General features: G+C 46.2%; 1 protein-coding gene across 5 annotated transcripts in view; it reads right to left on the bottom strand.

The window, feature by feature from the left end:
* Positions 1-15,926, bottom strand: part of HDAC5 (histone deacetylase 5) — a 229,431-nt gene that overhangs the window by 55,679 nt on the left and 157,826 nt on the right. For 4 of the 5 annotated variants that reach the window (XM_068263348.1, XM_068263350.1, XM_068263349.1 and 1 more), the window contains 5 exons: positions 11,419-11,587; positions 11,203-11,314; positions 9,669-9,799; positions 6,446-6,577; positions 2,152-2,264 (listed from right to left, as the gene is read on the bottom strand). In XM_068263348.1, the coding sequence (XP_068119449.1) occupies positions 2,152-2,264; positions 6,446-6,577; positions 9,669-9,799; positions 11,203-11,314; positions 11,419-11,587 (657 nt within the window). The remainder of the gene's footprint in view (positions 1-2,151; positions 2,265-6,445; positions 6,578-9,668; positions 9,800-11,202; positions 11,315-11,418; positions 11,588-15,926) is intronic. The other variant, XM_068263347.1, reaches the window with a different exon arrangement.

Here is a 15,926-nt window from a genome sequence, read left to right as displayed (position 1 = left end):
GCCCATCTTCTCATAGGGGGGTTCTCAGGGTTTTCTTTATTTTTAAAAGCACTTAGTGAATGGCAGTTGCTCCGTCCGACTGCCAAAATAGTGTGAAGCGAGCAGGGAGGCTGGCCAGCATCACTGTATAAATCTTTTTCAGGGAATGTCTTTATAAAGAATAAAGGCCATGCTGAGAATCCCCTATGGAAAGATGGACTAGCCCAAAACCTGTCGGTAATGTCAGATTTCTACTACCTACTGTGAGTGACAGCAACATAGGAGAAAAGTAATTTATGTCTCATTTTACTCTGGGAGAAATGTACTTCTTACTTGTATATGTTTGCATATATTTTAAATTTTACAATTTTTCACCATAGTGCTCAGCTGAGACACACCGGTTTCCCTCACAGGAAGTTCTGGAAAATGGGATGAATTACAAGCTACTTTTTAATTGATTTAATTATAAGGCTTGCGGTATATAGTATGCTATTAAGGTTCCTACACAAATATTATTTTAAACTAACACCTGGACTTCTGTTTTAAGGATACATAATACCGGTATATTTATTTCACGCTACCCACTGTCAGTTATTCTGACAATATATTCTTAATCTGCATTACCACTACGGTCCCAAATAATTTGTGCAGCATGTTTTTATCTATTAGGTCTTTAAATACCTCTATCGCGAAAATCTTAAATGTTAAAATACATGTAAACATATACAGGTAGTCCCCGGGTTACGAACGCCCGACATACGAACGACCCGCAGATACGAACGCCGCTACCGTAGCTCCGCCCCGTCGCATGACATCACGCCCGCCGGGGACTACCTCTTTTGCCCCCTTGAAAAGGAAGAATATGGGCAGCGGAGGGTAAATAGAGGCCTACTCACCTGATCCTCGGCGGTAGAAGGTGCCCTCGTGGTGCCCGGAAGGTCCGCAGCCCGTCCTCTCGCTTCCTGCACTGTTTCCCGGTGGCTCCTGGCTTCACATGCGGCGCATAATGACGTAATCAGGAAGCGCCGCCACTAGGGGGCTCTTCCTGATAAAGTCATTATGCGCCGCATGTGAAGCCAGGAGCCCCCGGGGAACAATGGAGGAAGCCAGAGGACGGGCTGCGGACCTTCCGGGCACCACGAGGGCACCTTCTACCGCCGAGGATCAGGTGAGTAGGCCTCTATTTACCTTCCGCTGCCCATATTCTTCATTTTCAACGGGGCAGAACAGGTAGTCCCGACTTACGGACAGATTCAGGTTAAGAACAAGTGGGCAGTCCCTATCTCGTTCGTTAACCGAGGACTACCTGTACATATAAGGAGTATGTTTCTTCTAGAGTAAAATGAGCCATAAATTACTTTTCTCCTATGTTGCTGTCACTTACAGTAGGTAGTAGAAATCTGACATTACCGACAGGTTTTGGACTAGCCCATCTTCTCATAGGGGATTCGCCGTTTTTTTTGTTTTTTTTAAAAGCACTTAGTGAATGGCAGTTGCTCCGTCCAGCTGCCAAACAAGTGTACGGTGAGAAGGGAGGCTGTCCAGCATCATTGTATAAATCTTTTTCAGGAAATGTCTTTATAAAGAATACAGGCCATGCTGAGAATCCCCCATGACGAGATGGACTAACCCAAAACCAGTCAGTAATGTCAGATTTATACTACCTAGTGTAAGTGACAGCAACATAGGAGAAAAGTCATGTATGGCTCATTTTACTCTGGAAGATATGTACTTCTTATTAGTAGGTGTTTTAAATTTTAAGATTTTCATGATAGTTCCTCTTTTAAATAGCGGACATCAAGTAAACAACTAACTTTTCAGGAACCCAGATGCTGGACACTCCCTGGACCACAGACCGTCTGCTCTGTAGGCTGTCATCTTTTCAGACAGATTCGGCCTGTGCCTTCCTCCTTGCAGTCTGAACAGCGGGGATGATGCAATCCAGGCAATGTTTAGTGGCCACACCCCTACAGCCTGAAAACTGATTCAATGAACTTAGTGCTTTTGGTCATGTGATCAAAATTTGAAGCCAAGATTTTTCACTGTAGAACACAAAAACAAGGTATGGTATCCTACTGAGCACCCCCACGACTAAACTATCAGATGAGGCATTTAGATCTGTGCCTAGAAATAGTCTTTAACTCCAGCTTTGACCTCCACCTCTGCACTTACCTCGCTGGCAATATTGGGGACACTCCCAGTCAGTCCATTCTCACAGATGGCACTATTGGAGCTGTTTGGGGAGCTGGGTCCTGATCCCGGGGCGCTATTACATACTGAGGACACTGCAAGAGGAGTTACATCACATCAGTAATGACAGCAGTGGCTTCTAAAGTAAACTATTACAGCTCAGCGAGGGATAGAGAGGCATCAGTAAATGAGGGAATAAGAAAGCTGGGAGATTGCTTCTATGGCAGATGGAGAAGAGAAGCCCTGGCACATGTACCATGACGGCAGCCCACACTGGAGGACGCAGCCAAAACTCCGTAAGCAAAATGTAGCAATAATATTTATGTACTAACACAACCTGAAACTCAGCAGGCTGGGGACAGAGCAATGCGCAAAGTGCAGAAACCCATATTGACCAATCGCAAACCATCTGTCTTAGGAAAGGAAAATCTGTTTCCTTACGTAAAGATGCTGCACTTTCACTCCATGGTTGTGCCGTTTTACTGAATAACCTCATACTACAGTATTGACACCCGAAGCGATAATAAACAAATGAAATAAAGATTGTATCTATCTTCCTTCTCCTAAAAATGACTTTTAAAGATATTCCACAGTTTTATGTTTAAATCTACTTTTAAGTTTTAACTGTTTTATTGTTTCTGCTCAATGACACATTCATTGAAGTATGCCAGAGCTACAAATCTACAAACTATTGACCCTTTTTATCTCTTCCCTGCTCTCAGAAGCCATTTTCTGCTGGGAAAGGGTTTTATAGTTGGAATTTCTTATCAGTGAGGGTCACACTGTGGTCACTTCCTGTCTGAGTCAGGACTGAGTCAGCCACTTACATACCTGATACTTAACTCTTTCAGGCAGAGAAAAAAAAAAGGAACACAGCCTAGTTATTTGTGTGCTAGGCACTGTACATACTCATGTCTATCTCATCATGTCACATGCCACCTTGGGTATCCTTTAAAACAGAAGGTACTTGCTGGATATTGTACTGAGCACATATCCCTAAAGCAAGACCATAATGCAGTGGGGCAGGACAGATAAAGAGCTCTACAACTGAAGGGCTGATGCATTATGGACTTGCCTTTTGGACATGCGCTGGACATTATGGCTTCTTTCAGTCCCTCTTGGCCCTCTAACACCTCCCCCACATTACATACCTCAGATCTGTTAAGTTTTATACCTTGCACTAATAATGATCAAATGATCCCGAATCCCTGTAAAGAAGCTGAAACAAATTCTTAAAGCGGATCCGAGATGAAAAACTAACTATAACAAGTAAGTTGTCTATATATCTCATCTAAAGTTTAGATAGTTTACACAGCATATCTAGCTGCAAACAGCTTCAAAAGTTTATGATTATTTATTCCTGTGATACAATGAGGGCAGCCATGTTCTGTTTGTCACATTGTCACAGGCTGAGGGCTGGAGATGCTACCAGCTTGCCTGTGTGTAAATTCAGTCCCCTCTCCTCCTCCCTCCTCCCCTCTGCCTCTGAAATCTCTGGCTAGTAACCTCCTCCTCCTCCTCTGGCCCAGACTGAACTCCCATAAGCCCTTGCTACTGCCAAGGCTCTCTGAAAACCTGTGGGCGTGGTTTATTTAGTTTATAGGGAATTAGAGTATTAAAACAAAAAACAAAAAAGAATTTGGCTTGAGGAATGCCCTATAAACTATATGAAAGGAACACAGTTATGCAATGAGTAAAAGCTCATCTCGGATCCACTTTATGATTGGCCAACCGCTACCACTGAAAAATTGTACCACCTCCAAGTACACGTTCATACTACAGGGAGGTGGTAAAATTGGTTAGTTTTGATTGGCCAGTCATTTGCCAATTTTAGCACCTCCGTGTAGTAGGAGGGGCAACAGACTTTGAATACGATGAAGAACTTGTGTAGGTAAAGCTCTCATACTACACAAAGGTGGTGAAATTGGACAATCATTGGTCAATTAAAATTGGATGTGTGTTCCAGACATAAGGGTAGATTCACATCACATGGATGGTTGCCTACTGTCTGTATTCCAGTTACCAATTTATTACTTTTTTGATAATCTATCGCTAGAACTATATATATTTTTTTTAAAATAATATTTTGCTGTCGTTTTTCTTAATTTTTAAAAGATAGCGTTCATAAAGGCGGCCACTAACTGTTCAATTTCTAGCGAAAAATTGGTCGAGCGATCAGATAATTCTGTTCGGATTGGTTGTAAATAATCTCCATTGATGGGCACAATCGATTACGAACGATTGAATGGATTTTCATCGAACCAAAATCAAAATTTGGATTTTCTTCTCAGCTGTGATAGATAGGAAGCGAAGATTGGTTCATAGATGATGTAGTGAACAATGTATTACGATATTTCACTTCCGATCAGAATTATCGGATCACTCGAACAATTTTTCTCTAGAAATTGGATTGTTAGTGGCCACCTTTTGTCCAACAATTCCTTGACATTTTGGAGTTCAGTAAGTTTGACAGGACACTATTGTAATCAGATCTGGGACAAGGTCCTCCAGCACCCAAGGCTGAGACACCAAAGTGCGCCCCTTCATCCCTCCCACCCCAGCAGTCACACACTGATTGCTATTACACTAATATGCCCCTCCCCCATCCCTCCCACCCCAGCCGTCACACACTGATTGCTATTACACTAATAGGCTCCTCCTCCATCCCTCCCACCCCAGCCGCCACACACTGATTGCTATTACACTAAGAGGCCCCTCCCTTATCCCTCCCACCCCAGCCGTCACACACTGATTGCTATTAGACTAAGAGGCACCTCCTCCATCCCTCCCACCCCAGCCGTCACACACTGATTGCTATTAGACTAAGAGGCCCCTCCATCCCTCCCACCCCAGCCGTCACACACTGATTGCTATTACACTAAGAGGCCCCTCCCCCATCCCTCCCACCCTAGCCGCCACACACTGATTGCTATTAGACTAAGAGGCACCACAGGGCCCACAACCTCCCCAACACCTTAATATCTAGTTATCTGGCTTGCAGTCACTGCTATGTATCCCCTTTTCTTATTTCTTTCTGCTTTAAACACAATTAGGAATGACAGCTGAATGAATTCTGCGCCCCCTCCTACACTGCGCCCTGAGGCTGGAGCCTCTCCAGCCTCTGCCTCGGCCCGGCCCTGATTGTAATGACCAAGTCTACATTCTTTTTTATTATTATTGTAAACTTGGAACCCCTGGTTTTATTAGACTGTTTTATTTTGTTGTTTTGAGCAGTGCTTACATATGCTCGCGGTTCATTTATGTGGAAGTGAAAACTTATAAACTATTAACTTTTGTTTCCAGGAAGCAATACTTTGTAGTGTTTTATAATGCATTTTGCCCTCTACACAAAACGCTGCTGGTTCACCTTAATCTAGCTGGGTTCCTCTTGCGTAAAGCCCCATCTACACCATACAGTTTTTTGTCCGATTCGATTCATTGATTCGATTCAATCCGACATGTCCGATCGGGATTCGATTTGCCACTGCAAAACAATGGCAATATGAATCGAATCCCGATCGGACATGTTGGATTAAATCTAATTGAATCGATGAATCGAATCGGACAAAAAAATTGTATAGTGTAGATAGGGCTTAAAGGATACCCGAAGTGACATGTGACATGATGAGATAGACATGTGTATGTACAGTGCCTAGCACACAAATAACTATGCTGTGTTCCTTTTTTTCTTTCTCTGCCTGAAAGAGTTAAATAGCAGGTATGTAAGTGGCTGACCCAGTCCTGACTCAGACAGGAAGTGACTACAGTGTGACCCTCACTTACAAAAAATTCCCCTTTTTATCTCTTTCTTGCTCTCAGAAGCCATTTTCTGCTAGGAAAGTGTTTTATAGTTAGACAAGAAGTGACTACAGTGTGACCCTCACTGATAAGAAATTCTGAGTCAGGACTGAGTTTACATCCCTAAAACTTAACTCTTTCAGACAGAGAAAGAAAACAAGGAACACAGCATAGTTATTTGTGTGCTAGGCACTGTACATACACATGTCTATCTCATCATGTCACATGTCACTTCGGGTATCCTGTAAGTCCCTATAGAAACATATTATGCATACACATTACTCTAAGCTCTGCTTACTGAGTGCCAAATGAATCCCTTTACAGAACGTCCACCCACCTCTGTCTTCACATACACCAGCTATTATGGTAAATGCCATAGTTGCTATATTGCAAGGATCTAATGGGAAGCTGACCAAGATGACACAAGCCAGGCTAGGGAAGTAGTGACAGTGGGGGATTCTGGGAAGAAGATACTGACCCTGAATCTCGATTGCTCTCTTTTTGAAGGCGCTGATGACCGTTCCGTCTTTCCTGCGGAGGAGAGGACTGCTGCGGCGCTCTGCCACCTTCTGCTTTAACCGCGAGCGGACCTTCAGATTGGGTTCAGACGCTAAAAGTGAGAGAGATTATGTTACCATTGAAGTGGACCTGAACTCTTGCACGGGACACAAGGATAACAGAGAGAAATACACCATGTGTGTTTGTAGAGAGAAGAGCCTGTCTAATCCTCCCTCAAGTAATCACGAGTGTAATTTGATCTCTCAGCTGTGTCAGCACAGGAATTCGGCAGTCCTTGGCAGACACATCTAATATGTAGAAAAGAGGATGAGGCACTGTGCCTTTAAACACCTTTAATCGTCATCAGTGGGTGTTTAAAGAGAATCTGTATTGTTAAAATCGCACAAAAGTAAACATACCAGTGCGTTAGGGGACATCTCCTATTACCCTCTGTCACAATTTCGCCGCTCCCCGCCGCATTAAAAGTGGTTAAAAACAGTTTTAAAAAGTTTGTTTATAAACAAACAAAATGGCCACCAAAACAGGAAGTAGGTTGATGTACAGTATGTCCACACATAGAAAATACATCCATACACAAGCAGGCTGTATACAGCATTCCTTTTGAATCTCAAGAGATCATTTGTGTGTTTCTTTCCCCCCTGAGGGGGGAGTGCATAGCAGAACCACAACACTGAAGAACTTGGCAGCCTTCCAGACACAGGCTGACAAGTCTGACAAGGGAAAGATACATTGATTTATTACAGAGACTGTGATAGTACAAAGTGCTGCAGTAAGCCAGAACACATTAGAATAGCTTTTGGAACTTGTAGGATGATAAAAAACAGGATGCAATTTTTGTTACGGAGTCTCTTTAAGTGACATGGCCTGACAGCCGTTATGCAAGTTATCGTATAATCCGTGGCCTCAGATGATGCGATACCTTGCAAAACGGCTGCCAGGCCAAAACCTGCGGATGATAATTAAAGATATTTAAAGGCACAGCGCCTCATCCTCTTTCGACTTTCCTATTCAGAGACGCACTCCTGTGATAAACTCAATGAATCACAACAAAATCCCTTCAAGACCTCCTTTAAGATTCATTTTCAATCTATATCCAAATGCAAAAATGATCACAATGATCGGAAATCTGATAGGAACTTGAAAAATTGTGATACATGTGTATGCTAGCTTTCTTCTATATCAGATATTTTCGAATGGGATGAAAATTGGTGCTGCCAAAAGCGTGTGTGATCGATGATGCCACCAATCTCGGTCCAAAAATGGTCACACGTATCCATCGGACGTGCTGGTAAATCTCAGGCGACGCGCTCGATTGGGTACGTGGCGGTAAAGGGTGCGATATCAGGACGAGCGACGACCGCGATGGTGCTGTAAATGTGCCCCCCTTCATACACTTTTACTTTACCTGTCTGCTGTCACCCGCTGTGCTGCCCGTCTGTCTTCCGCTTTCTCCATTTGCGCTCACTCGCTGCTGGTGTATAGCACGTCACGTGTGTGATGTCACGCATGCACCACGTGCTGTACACTGGCAGCATATGATGCGCTAATGGAGGAAGCTGAAGATGGATGGGCACCGAGGTTGGCGGTAGTGGACAGGTTAAAGAGGAACTTCAACCTAAACAACATACTGTCATTAAACCCGAGGTGGCTTGTAAGACTCCTATATTAGCACACAGAGGCTGGGTCTGCATATACTGCCCAGCCTCTGTTGCTATACTGCTCCCCCCCAGCCCCCCTCTATGCCCCCATAAATCATACGCCGTGCTGGCAACATGCAGCGTGTCGCCAGCCGGCTGTTTACATCTGTACTTGTCAGTCTCGCCACTCCCCCGCCTCCTCCATAGCGCCGCTCCCCGCCTGCGTCCCTTCCCTCCCCGCTGATTGGTGGGAAGGGACGCAGACGGGAGGGGCGACATAGAGGAGGCGGGGGAGCGGTGAAACTGACAAGTACAGATGTAAACAGCCGGCTGGCGACACGCTGCATGTCGCCAGCACGGCGTATGATTTATGGCGGGCCAGCAGAGCGCAGAGGGGGGCTGGGGGGATGGGCGCAGTATAACAACAGAGGCTGGGTATTATATGTAGACCCAGCCTCTGTGTGCTAATAGGAGTCTTACAAACCACTTCGGGTTCTCTCTAAGTTACATTCGTCATTAATCTCTTACCCACCCTGTTTTAAAAGAACAGGCAAATGTTTGTGATTTCATGGGGGCAGCCATCTTTTTGGTTGAAAGGAGGTGACAGGGAACATGAGACACAGTTCCAACTGTCCTGTGTCCTGATCACACCTCCCAGCTGTACCCGCTAGGCTTCAAATCTCAAATTCAAAATTTTTAAATAAAAATTTCCACCAAAACAGCAGAAGGACTGGAGGACAACAATATCAGAAATCCCATCATGCTTTGCACAGCATCAGGGAAAAAATGCCCAGGCAGTTTTCTTCTGTGCAGCTAAAAATGAGGTTTTGGTAAGAAAAACAAAGTTCTGATGCTGTGAAACTGTTAAAGAAACAGCAAGCCTTTTCAGTGCTGCTGAGTAGATTTTTAGTCTGGAGGTTCACTTTATGGATAAACCCATGCACGAGGGGGGCACATTTACACTAGGGGGACAGTGAAGGAGGCAGTGAGGCCCGGATGCAGCATAACAGGGACAATTCTCGAAAGATTTCAACCAATTCGATAATAATTGTATTGGTTGGTCGATTGTCCGCCAAAGTCGACAGATGTATAGGCAGCGGGACTTGGAGATATTACTTTAATTAACTTAATACAGTGTTTTTTAGATGTTCATTTTTTAGAGTTTAAGGTTTAATACTGTAAGAGCAGGAAGTCCTAATGCACTCCTTGCAGAAAAGTGACTAACAGGCACCATCTAGTGGCGGTGCTCCCTGGTATGATTACATGCGGTCTGATTACTCTTTGTTTGACTTCCTGTATATATCCTATTCACTCACGGGGCTTGATGCGCTGAAGCATGATAACTGCTGTCACAGCAGTTATCACGCGATCTCCCGCGCGCGGAGCTTTACGCGCATAAACCATTACTCAGCGTGATAAACGGAGGTTTGCGCGCGATCACGCTTTAGTGAATCAGGCTCATGGTACGGTAACAATAGATATATTACTGGGCACAGCATGTTTAAGGTGTTCTGCGAAAGACTCACATGGTGGCCCTTTACTCACCAGTTTTTCGGAGAGGAAAGTCATCTCGTCCATCACAGGCTCCCAGGAGAGACAGCTTGTAAGACGGAGGTGTGCCTGGGGACCCGGCCAGAGGAGGGGAATTGTGGTCCAGTGAGGTGTGGTGAGTGCTCCTGTCAGAGGGAGACGTGCAGTGAACGTCATCATTCAACAGAACTGGTTGTGCAAAGTCCATAGTACCATTAAAATTAACCTTTATTGGGTATACCCAGGCCCGGATTTACATCACAGCAGCCTATAGGCACAGATGTTCTGGCACCTTAGACTCCGCCCTCCATGCATGCAGGCCCGGATTCACATCACAGGAGCCTATAGGCACAGATGTTCTGGCACCCTAGACTCCGCCCTCCATGCATGCAGGCCCGGATTTACATCACAGCAGCCTATAGGCACAGATGTTCTGGCACCTTAGACTCTGCCCTCCATGCATGCAGGCCCAGATTTACATCACAGGAGCCTATAGGCACAGATGTTCTGACACCTTAGACTCCGCCCTCCATGCATGCAGGCCCGGATTTACATCACAGCAGCCTATAGGCACAGATGTTCTGGCACCTTAGACTCTGCCCTCCATACCGTATACATTAAAATCTTGAGTAGCAAAGGTGGCTTATGTGTGTATACACGCAATAAGGGTGATCCTCTTCGTTACAGGCCTCCTCTCCGCTAGTCTGCCATGTTAGACCAATTCAAAAGCATCTAGAGACTGTAGCAATGCTGACAGTTCCTCCCGTATCTACCTTATTATAGCAGGATGGGAATAGTGCACTAATGTAACAGGACAGTACAAATGGTTTAACTAACATAAGTATTACCTACATGTTTCACCCTAAACAAAGGGCTTCGTCAAAGGTCTGTCATGTGTGTGGCTCCTGTCAGACCTGCTTTAAAAGGAGCCACACACACATGTGTGATAATCTTCATGTCTCTGATGGGGGGGGGGGGGGTGTTCTGTTGTTTTATTAACAGTTACACACACTAGTGGTTATTTGATGAAGGCTTAAAGTGAACCAGAGACAAAGCACCCTCATGTATTTCACCATGTATATCAGTAGGAACATTAGAGAAATCACCTACCCTGCTCTCCGCTTCATCCTTCACTGCTCAGCCTGCTTGTTATCAGCCCTGATAAAATCCCCCACTGAGCATTCAGGCTGGCTTTGCTCAGTAATCATTATAGCTGAGTCATTATAGCAGAGCCAGAAGGGGGCAGTCTTGGGCTTGAAAATACATCAGTGAAGACAGATTCAGCTATAATGATTCCTGAGCAAAGCCAGACTGAATGCTCAGTGGGGGATTTTATCAGGGCTGGTAACAAGCAGGCTGAGCAGTGAAGAATGAAACAAAGAGCAGGGTAGGTGTTTTCTCTAATGTTCCCACTGGTATATATGGTAAAATACATGAGGGTGTTTTATCTCTGGTTCACTTAGTAACACAGGATAGGAAAGATAACATATAAGCAGCAGGGGAATTGTATAACGTTACAGGAGAAATCTGCACTCCCGAAGAAACCCACCAACATTTGGGATGCTGTAGGATGGAATGGTTTGCAACCCCCGGCATCTCTTTAGACTTGCTGAGAAGGAACTCCTGAAGTTTGAGCTTCACTTCTGTGCTGGCTATGGCACCTTGGTAGGAGACAAAATCACAGGAGACCATCCCCAGTTAAAGCGCCATTACACAGGACATGCAAGGCCCACCCCCCCAGATGCGCGCCAACCCCCCAGTTCACCTCTGTCTCTGCACTCTGCCTTACTCTCTTTGCTCTTCTCCTTGTTCCTCAGGATGAGAAGCTGCTGCTCCAGCCTCTGTTTCTCGGCCTCCTCCTGCCTCTGTCGCTCCCGCTTCCTCTGCTGCTCCAGTTCCTGCTGCCTCTTGGCTGCCAAGATCTCTTGCTGCTGCTGTCAGTGGAAAGAGTTAGAGACAGGCAGGGGGGTAAGGACAATTTTCAAAGATGGAACAAAATGTAATATTTCAATCTGTAGCAACAGGTTCTCCCCAACTCCAACCTGGCCACGCCCCCACTCTATAGGCAAGCACTGGAGGGAGGGTGAATTTCAGTCAGTCACTCCCCCGCCTGCAACCCTCCACTCTACATCTCAGGAGCAACAACAGGAGGGAGGGTGCATGTCAGTCAGTCACTCCCCCACCTGCAATCCTCCACTCTACATCTCAGGAGGAGTTGCTTGAGGGAGGGATGTGGCTCCCATAGCAACATGGAATGCAGAGGTAGGAATCTGTAAGAATCTGCAACCTGACATGCTAAGAACAGTGTAATATTGAAGTAGATTACTTGATAGGCTTTTGTTTTCATATAACAGGTTTCACACACACACACACAATTACAGATGTTTCTGTTGCACATAAGATAAATTTCCTCTGCTCTCTGTGAGAGAAAGCCTGCCTGTCTCTGACTGAGCTCTCTGCACACACAGAGTTAACAGATGCACTGTGAAGAGAATCCCCCTCCCCTCATGGCTGCTGTCAGAATTTCAGCAGACTGCGGTCAGAAAAGTGTGAAAGGGATTACATAACAGTAAACAGAGAGATAAGGATTCAGATGTATACACAAACACTTAGCAGCACTTCCTAAACATTTCCTATCTCAATTTAAAAAAAACATTTACATAGTGCTCACATCTTACGCAGCGCTGTAAAGAGTATATTGTCTTGTCACTAAAGGTAGCCATACACTGGTCGATTTGCCATCAGATTCGACCAACAGATAGATCCCTCTCTGATTGAATCTGATCAGAGAGGGATCGTATGGCTACCTTTACTGCAAACAGATTGTGAACCGATTTCAGCCTGAAACCGTTCACAATCTGTGGTGGTGCTGCCGCCGCTCCCCCCGCCCGCATACATTACCTGCTCCGCCGGCGCGGCTCCAGTCCCCAGGTCTCCGCTGTCTTCTCCGCTCTGGTCTCCAGGTCCAGCATGCTTTACTTCTTCCTGCCCGGCAGGAAGTTTAAACAGTAGAGCGCCCTCTACTGTTTAAACTTCCAGCCTGGCAGGAGGAACTGAAGCATGCCGGAGACCAGCGCGGAGACGGAGCAGCGGTGACCGGGGGTAGTCGTGCCGGCGGAGCAGGTAATGTATGCGGCTCTATTGCGTCGGTCGTCGGGCACTCGAACGCCGCTAGCGACGCGCTCCCTACCCGCGGGCGATCGACGGTAATTTTCCGCACGGAGGGATCGACTGGATCGGACGAAATGGATCGAAATTCGGCGTGTAGCGAGAGCGATTGGCAGCAGATTCGATCCCAGTGATCGAATCTGCTGTCGAAACGGCGGCAAATCGGGCCAGTGTATGGCCAGCTTAGCTGTCCTCCAGAGGGGCTCACAATCTAATCCCTGCCATAGCCATATGTCTATGTATGTATCATGCAGTATATTTATTGTAGTCTAGGGTCAGTTTAGGGGGAAGCCAATTAACTTATCTGCATGTTGTTGTATTTTTACCAAATTTCTGGCTTTTTGTTTTTAGATTACTAAAATAAAAACTAAACATAGCAGTAGCAATCAGATACCACCAAAATAAAGCTCTATTTGTGAGGAGAAAATGAGGCAAAATTCATTTGGGTGCTAAGTTGTATGACCGAGCAATAAACCGTTACATTTGTGAAGTGTCTGGTCACTAAGGTATAAACCTCTGGGGCTCTCACTATGGCGGTATAAACCTCTGGGGCTCTCACTAGGGGAGTATAAACCTCTGGGGCTCTCACTATGGCGGTATAAACCTCTGGGGCTCTCACTAGGGGAGTATAAACCTCTGGGGCTCTCACTATGGCGGTATAAACCTCTGGGGCTCTCACTAGGGGAGTATAAACCTCTGGGGCTCTCACTATGGCGGTATAAACCTCTGGGGCTCTCACTAGGGGAGTATAAACCTCTGGGGCTCTCACTAGGGGGGTATAAACCTCTGGGGCTCTCACTAGGGGGGTATAAACCTCTGGGGCTCTCACTAGGGGGGGGTATAAACCTCTGGGGCTCTCACTAGGGGGGTATAAACCTCTGGGGCTCTCACTAGGGGGGTATAAACCTCTGGGGCTCTCACTTGGGAGGTATAAACCTCTGGGGCTCTCACTAGGGGGGTATAAACCTCTGGGGCTCTCACTAGGGGGGTATAAACCTCTGGGGCTCTCACTAGGGGGGTATAAACCTCTGGGGCTCTCACTAGGGTGGTATAAACCTCTGGGGCTCTCACTAGGGGGGTATAAACCTCTGGGGCTCTCACTAGGTGGGTATAAACCTCTGGGGCTCTCACTAGGGGGGTATAAACCTCTGGGGCTCTCACTAGGGGGGGTATAAACCTCTGGGGCTCTCACTAGGGGGGTATAAACCTCTGGGGCTCTCACTAGGGGGGTATAAACCTATGGGGCTCTCACTAGGGGGGTATAAACCTCTGGGGCTCTCACTACGAGTATAAACCTCTGGGGCTCTCACTAGGGGAGTATAAACCTCTGGGGCTCTCACTAGGGGGGTATAAACCTCTGGGGCTCTCACTAGGGGGGTATAAACCTCTGGGGCTCTCACTAGGGGGGCATAAACCTCTGGGGCTCTCACTAGGGGGGTATAAACCTCTGGGGCTCTCACTAGGGGGGTATAAACCTCTGGGGCTCAAGAGGTTGAAAGAAAACAACATTTAGCAGACTTCATATTCTTCTTAGTATAATTTCTTTAAGGCCGGTTTTACACCTGGGCCTTGCGTCAGAGGTACGATGCTCCACCCTATTGCATCACACCGCAAAAAGCTACATTCATATGACCCTGCAGCACAGGGCGCCAACAGGGTCATATGTATGGCACTGCCCTTCGCCCAGTGATGTACTCCCTGCTGGACAGGATGTACGTCACTGGGATTCTTGGATTCCCCGTCGTATTTGCATTGTTCCGCACCGCCCCCAACAAAATACAGGGATGCTGGGGAATGTAGTCTGGCCTCTTTTTTTTTTAATTTTGGGCATCACATGATCGCACTTGTGCACCAACTGCATCCATGGCAGAAGCAAGGGAAGCTGGAACCAAATTTGTTAGCATTTAGTCCATAAAAAGGCATTCTATAAACAGTGGACAAAGTTAGACATTTACTCAGCATCCTGATTGCTATTTGTATTAACCTTGTTCAGATCTGGGTTTTAAAGTAACACGTCTTTTATGTCATGTAAATGGCATGGCACAAATATGCAGCATTGCCGGTGCCTGCTGGGAACTGCACATATCGCTGGTCTGGTCTTAGATTAGCCAAGAGCAGAGAAGGTTAAGAAGATTAAAACAAGACTATGAATGAAGCTGACTGTAGCAGGAATAGGAATAAGTAGATAGACTAAGAAAGAGTGCAGTTCTCAGCGAAGGAGGCAGAGGGCGCCATAGGTAAGCAGAGGAGCCAAGCAGATTAGCAGCGCATGTAGAATACATTACACCCAGAGCACTGAGCGGGCATGGTGCCCTGAAGGAAGCTCTGAAAAGCTTCAGTAACATGTGAAGACAGCAAGTCGGCAGCTCCCAGACTGTGAGGAACATAGGGAAAAAGAAGGGGGACGGCTACTTAAAGGGAACCTGTCACAAGGCAAAATTTCTGAGTGAAAAGCCTCAGATTGAAGCTGATATTTACCCGCTGTACACACACTAGATTCTCAGCAAAGAGGCCCCCAGGTGCCGCCTCAGCCAACAACATCTACCTGCTAGATTCTGTAACAAAAGCCATGTACACAGTGCCATGCTTCTAGTGTGTGCATAAGGCTTTAAAGTGAACCAGAGAGGAAGCACCCTCATGTATTTTACTCTATATATCAGTGGGAACATTAGAGAAAACACCTACCCTGCTCTCTGCTTCATCCTTCACTGCTCAGTTTGCTTCTAATCAGCCCTGATAAAATCCCCGACTGAGCATTCAGTCTGGCTTTGCTCAGGAATCATAGCTGAGTCTGTCTTCTCTGATGTCTTTTCAAGCCCAAGCCTGCCCCCTTCTGGCTCTGCTATAATGACTCAGCTATAATGATTCCTGAGTAAAGCCAGAAGGGGGCAGGCTTGGGCTTAAAAAGACATCAGAAAAGACAGACTCAGCTATAATGATTCCTGAGCAGAGCCAGAAGGGGGCAGGCTTAGGCTTGTAAAGACATCTGAGAATTCAGACTCAGCTATAGTGATTCCTGAGCAGAGCCAGAAGGGGGCAGGCTTGGGCTTGAAAAGACATCCGAGAAGACAGACTCAGCTATGATTCCTGAGCAAAGCCAGACTG

This window comes from Hyperolius riggenbachi, chromosome 12 (genome assembly GCF_040937935.1).
Source record: "Hyperolius riggenbachi isolate aHypRig1 chromosome 12, aHypRig1.pri, whole genome shotgun sequence".
Lineage (NCBI taxonomy): Eukaryota > Metazoa > Chordata > Amphibia > Anura > Hyperoliidae > Hyperolius > Hyperolius riggenbachi.
The sequence above is the reverse complement of the archived record's forward strand: the minus strand, read 5'-3'. Positions and strand labels throughout refer to the sequence as shown.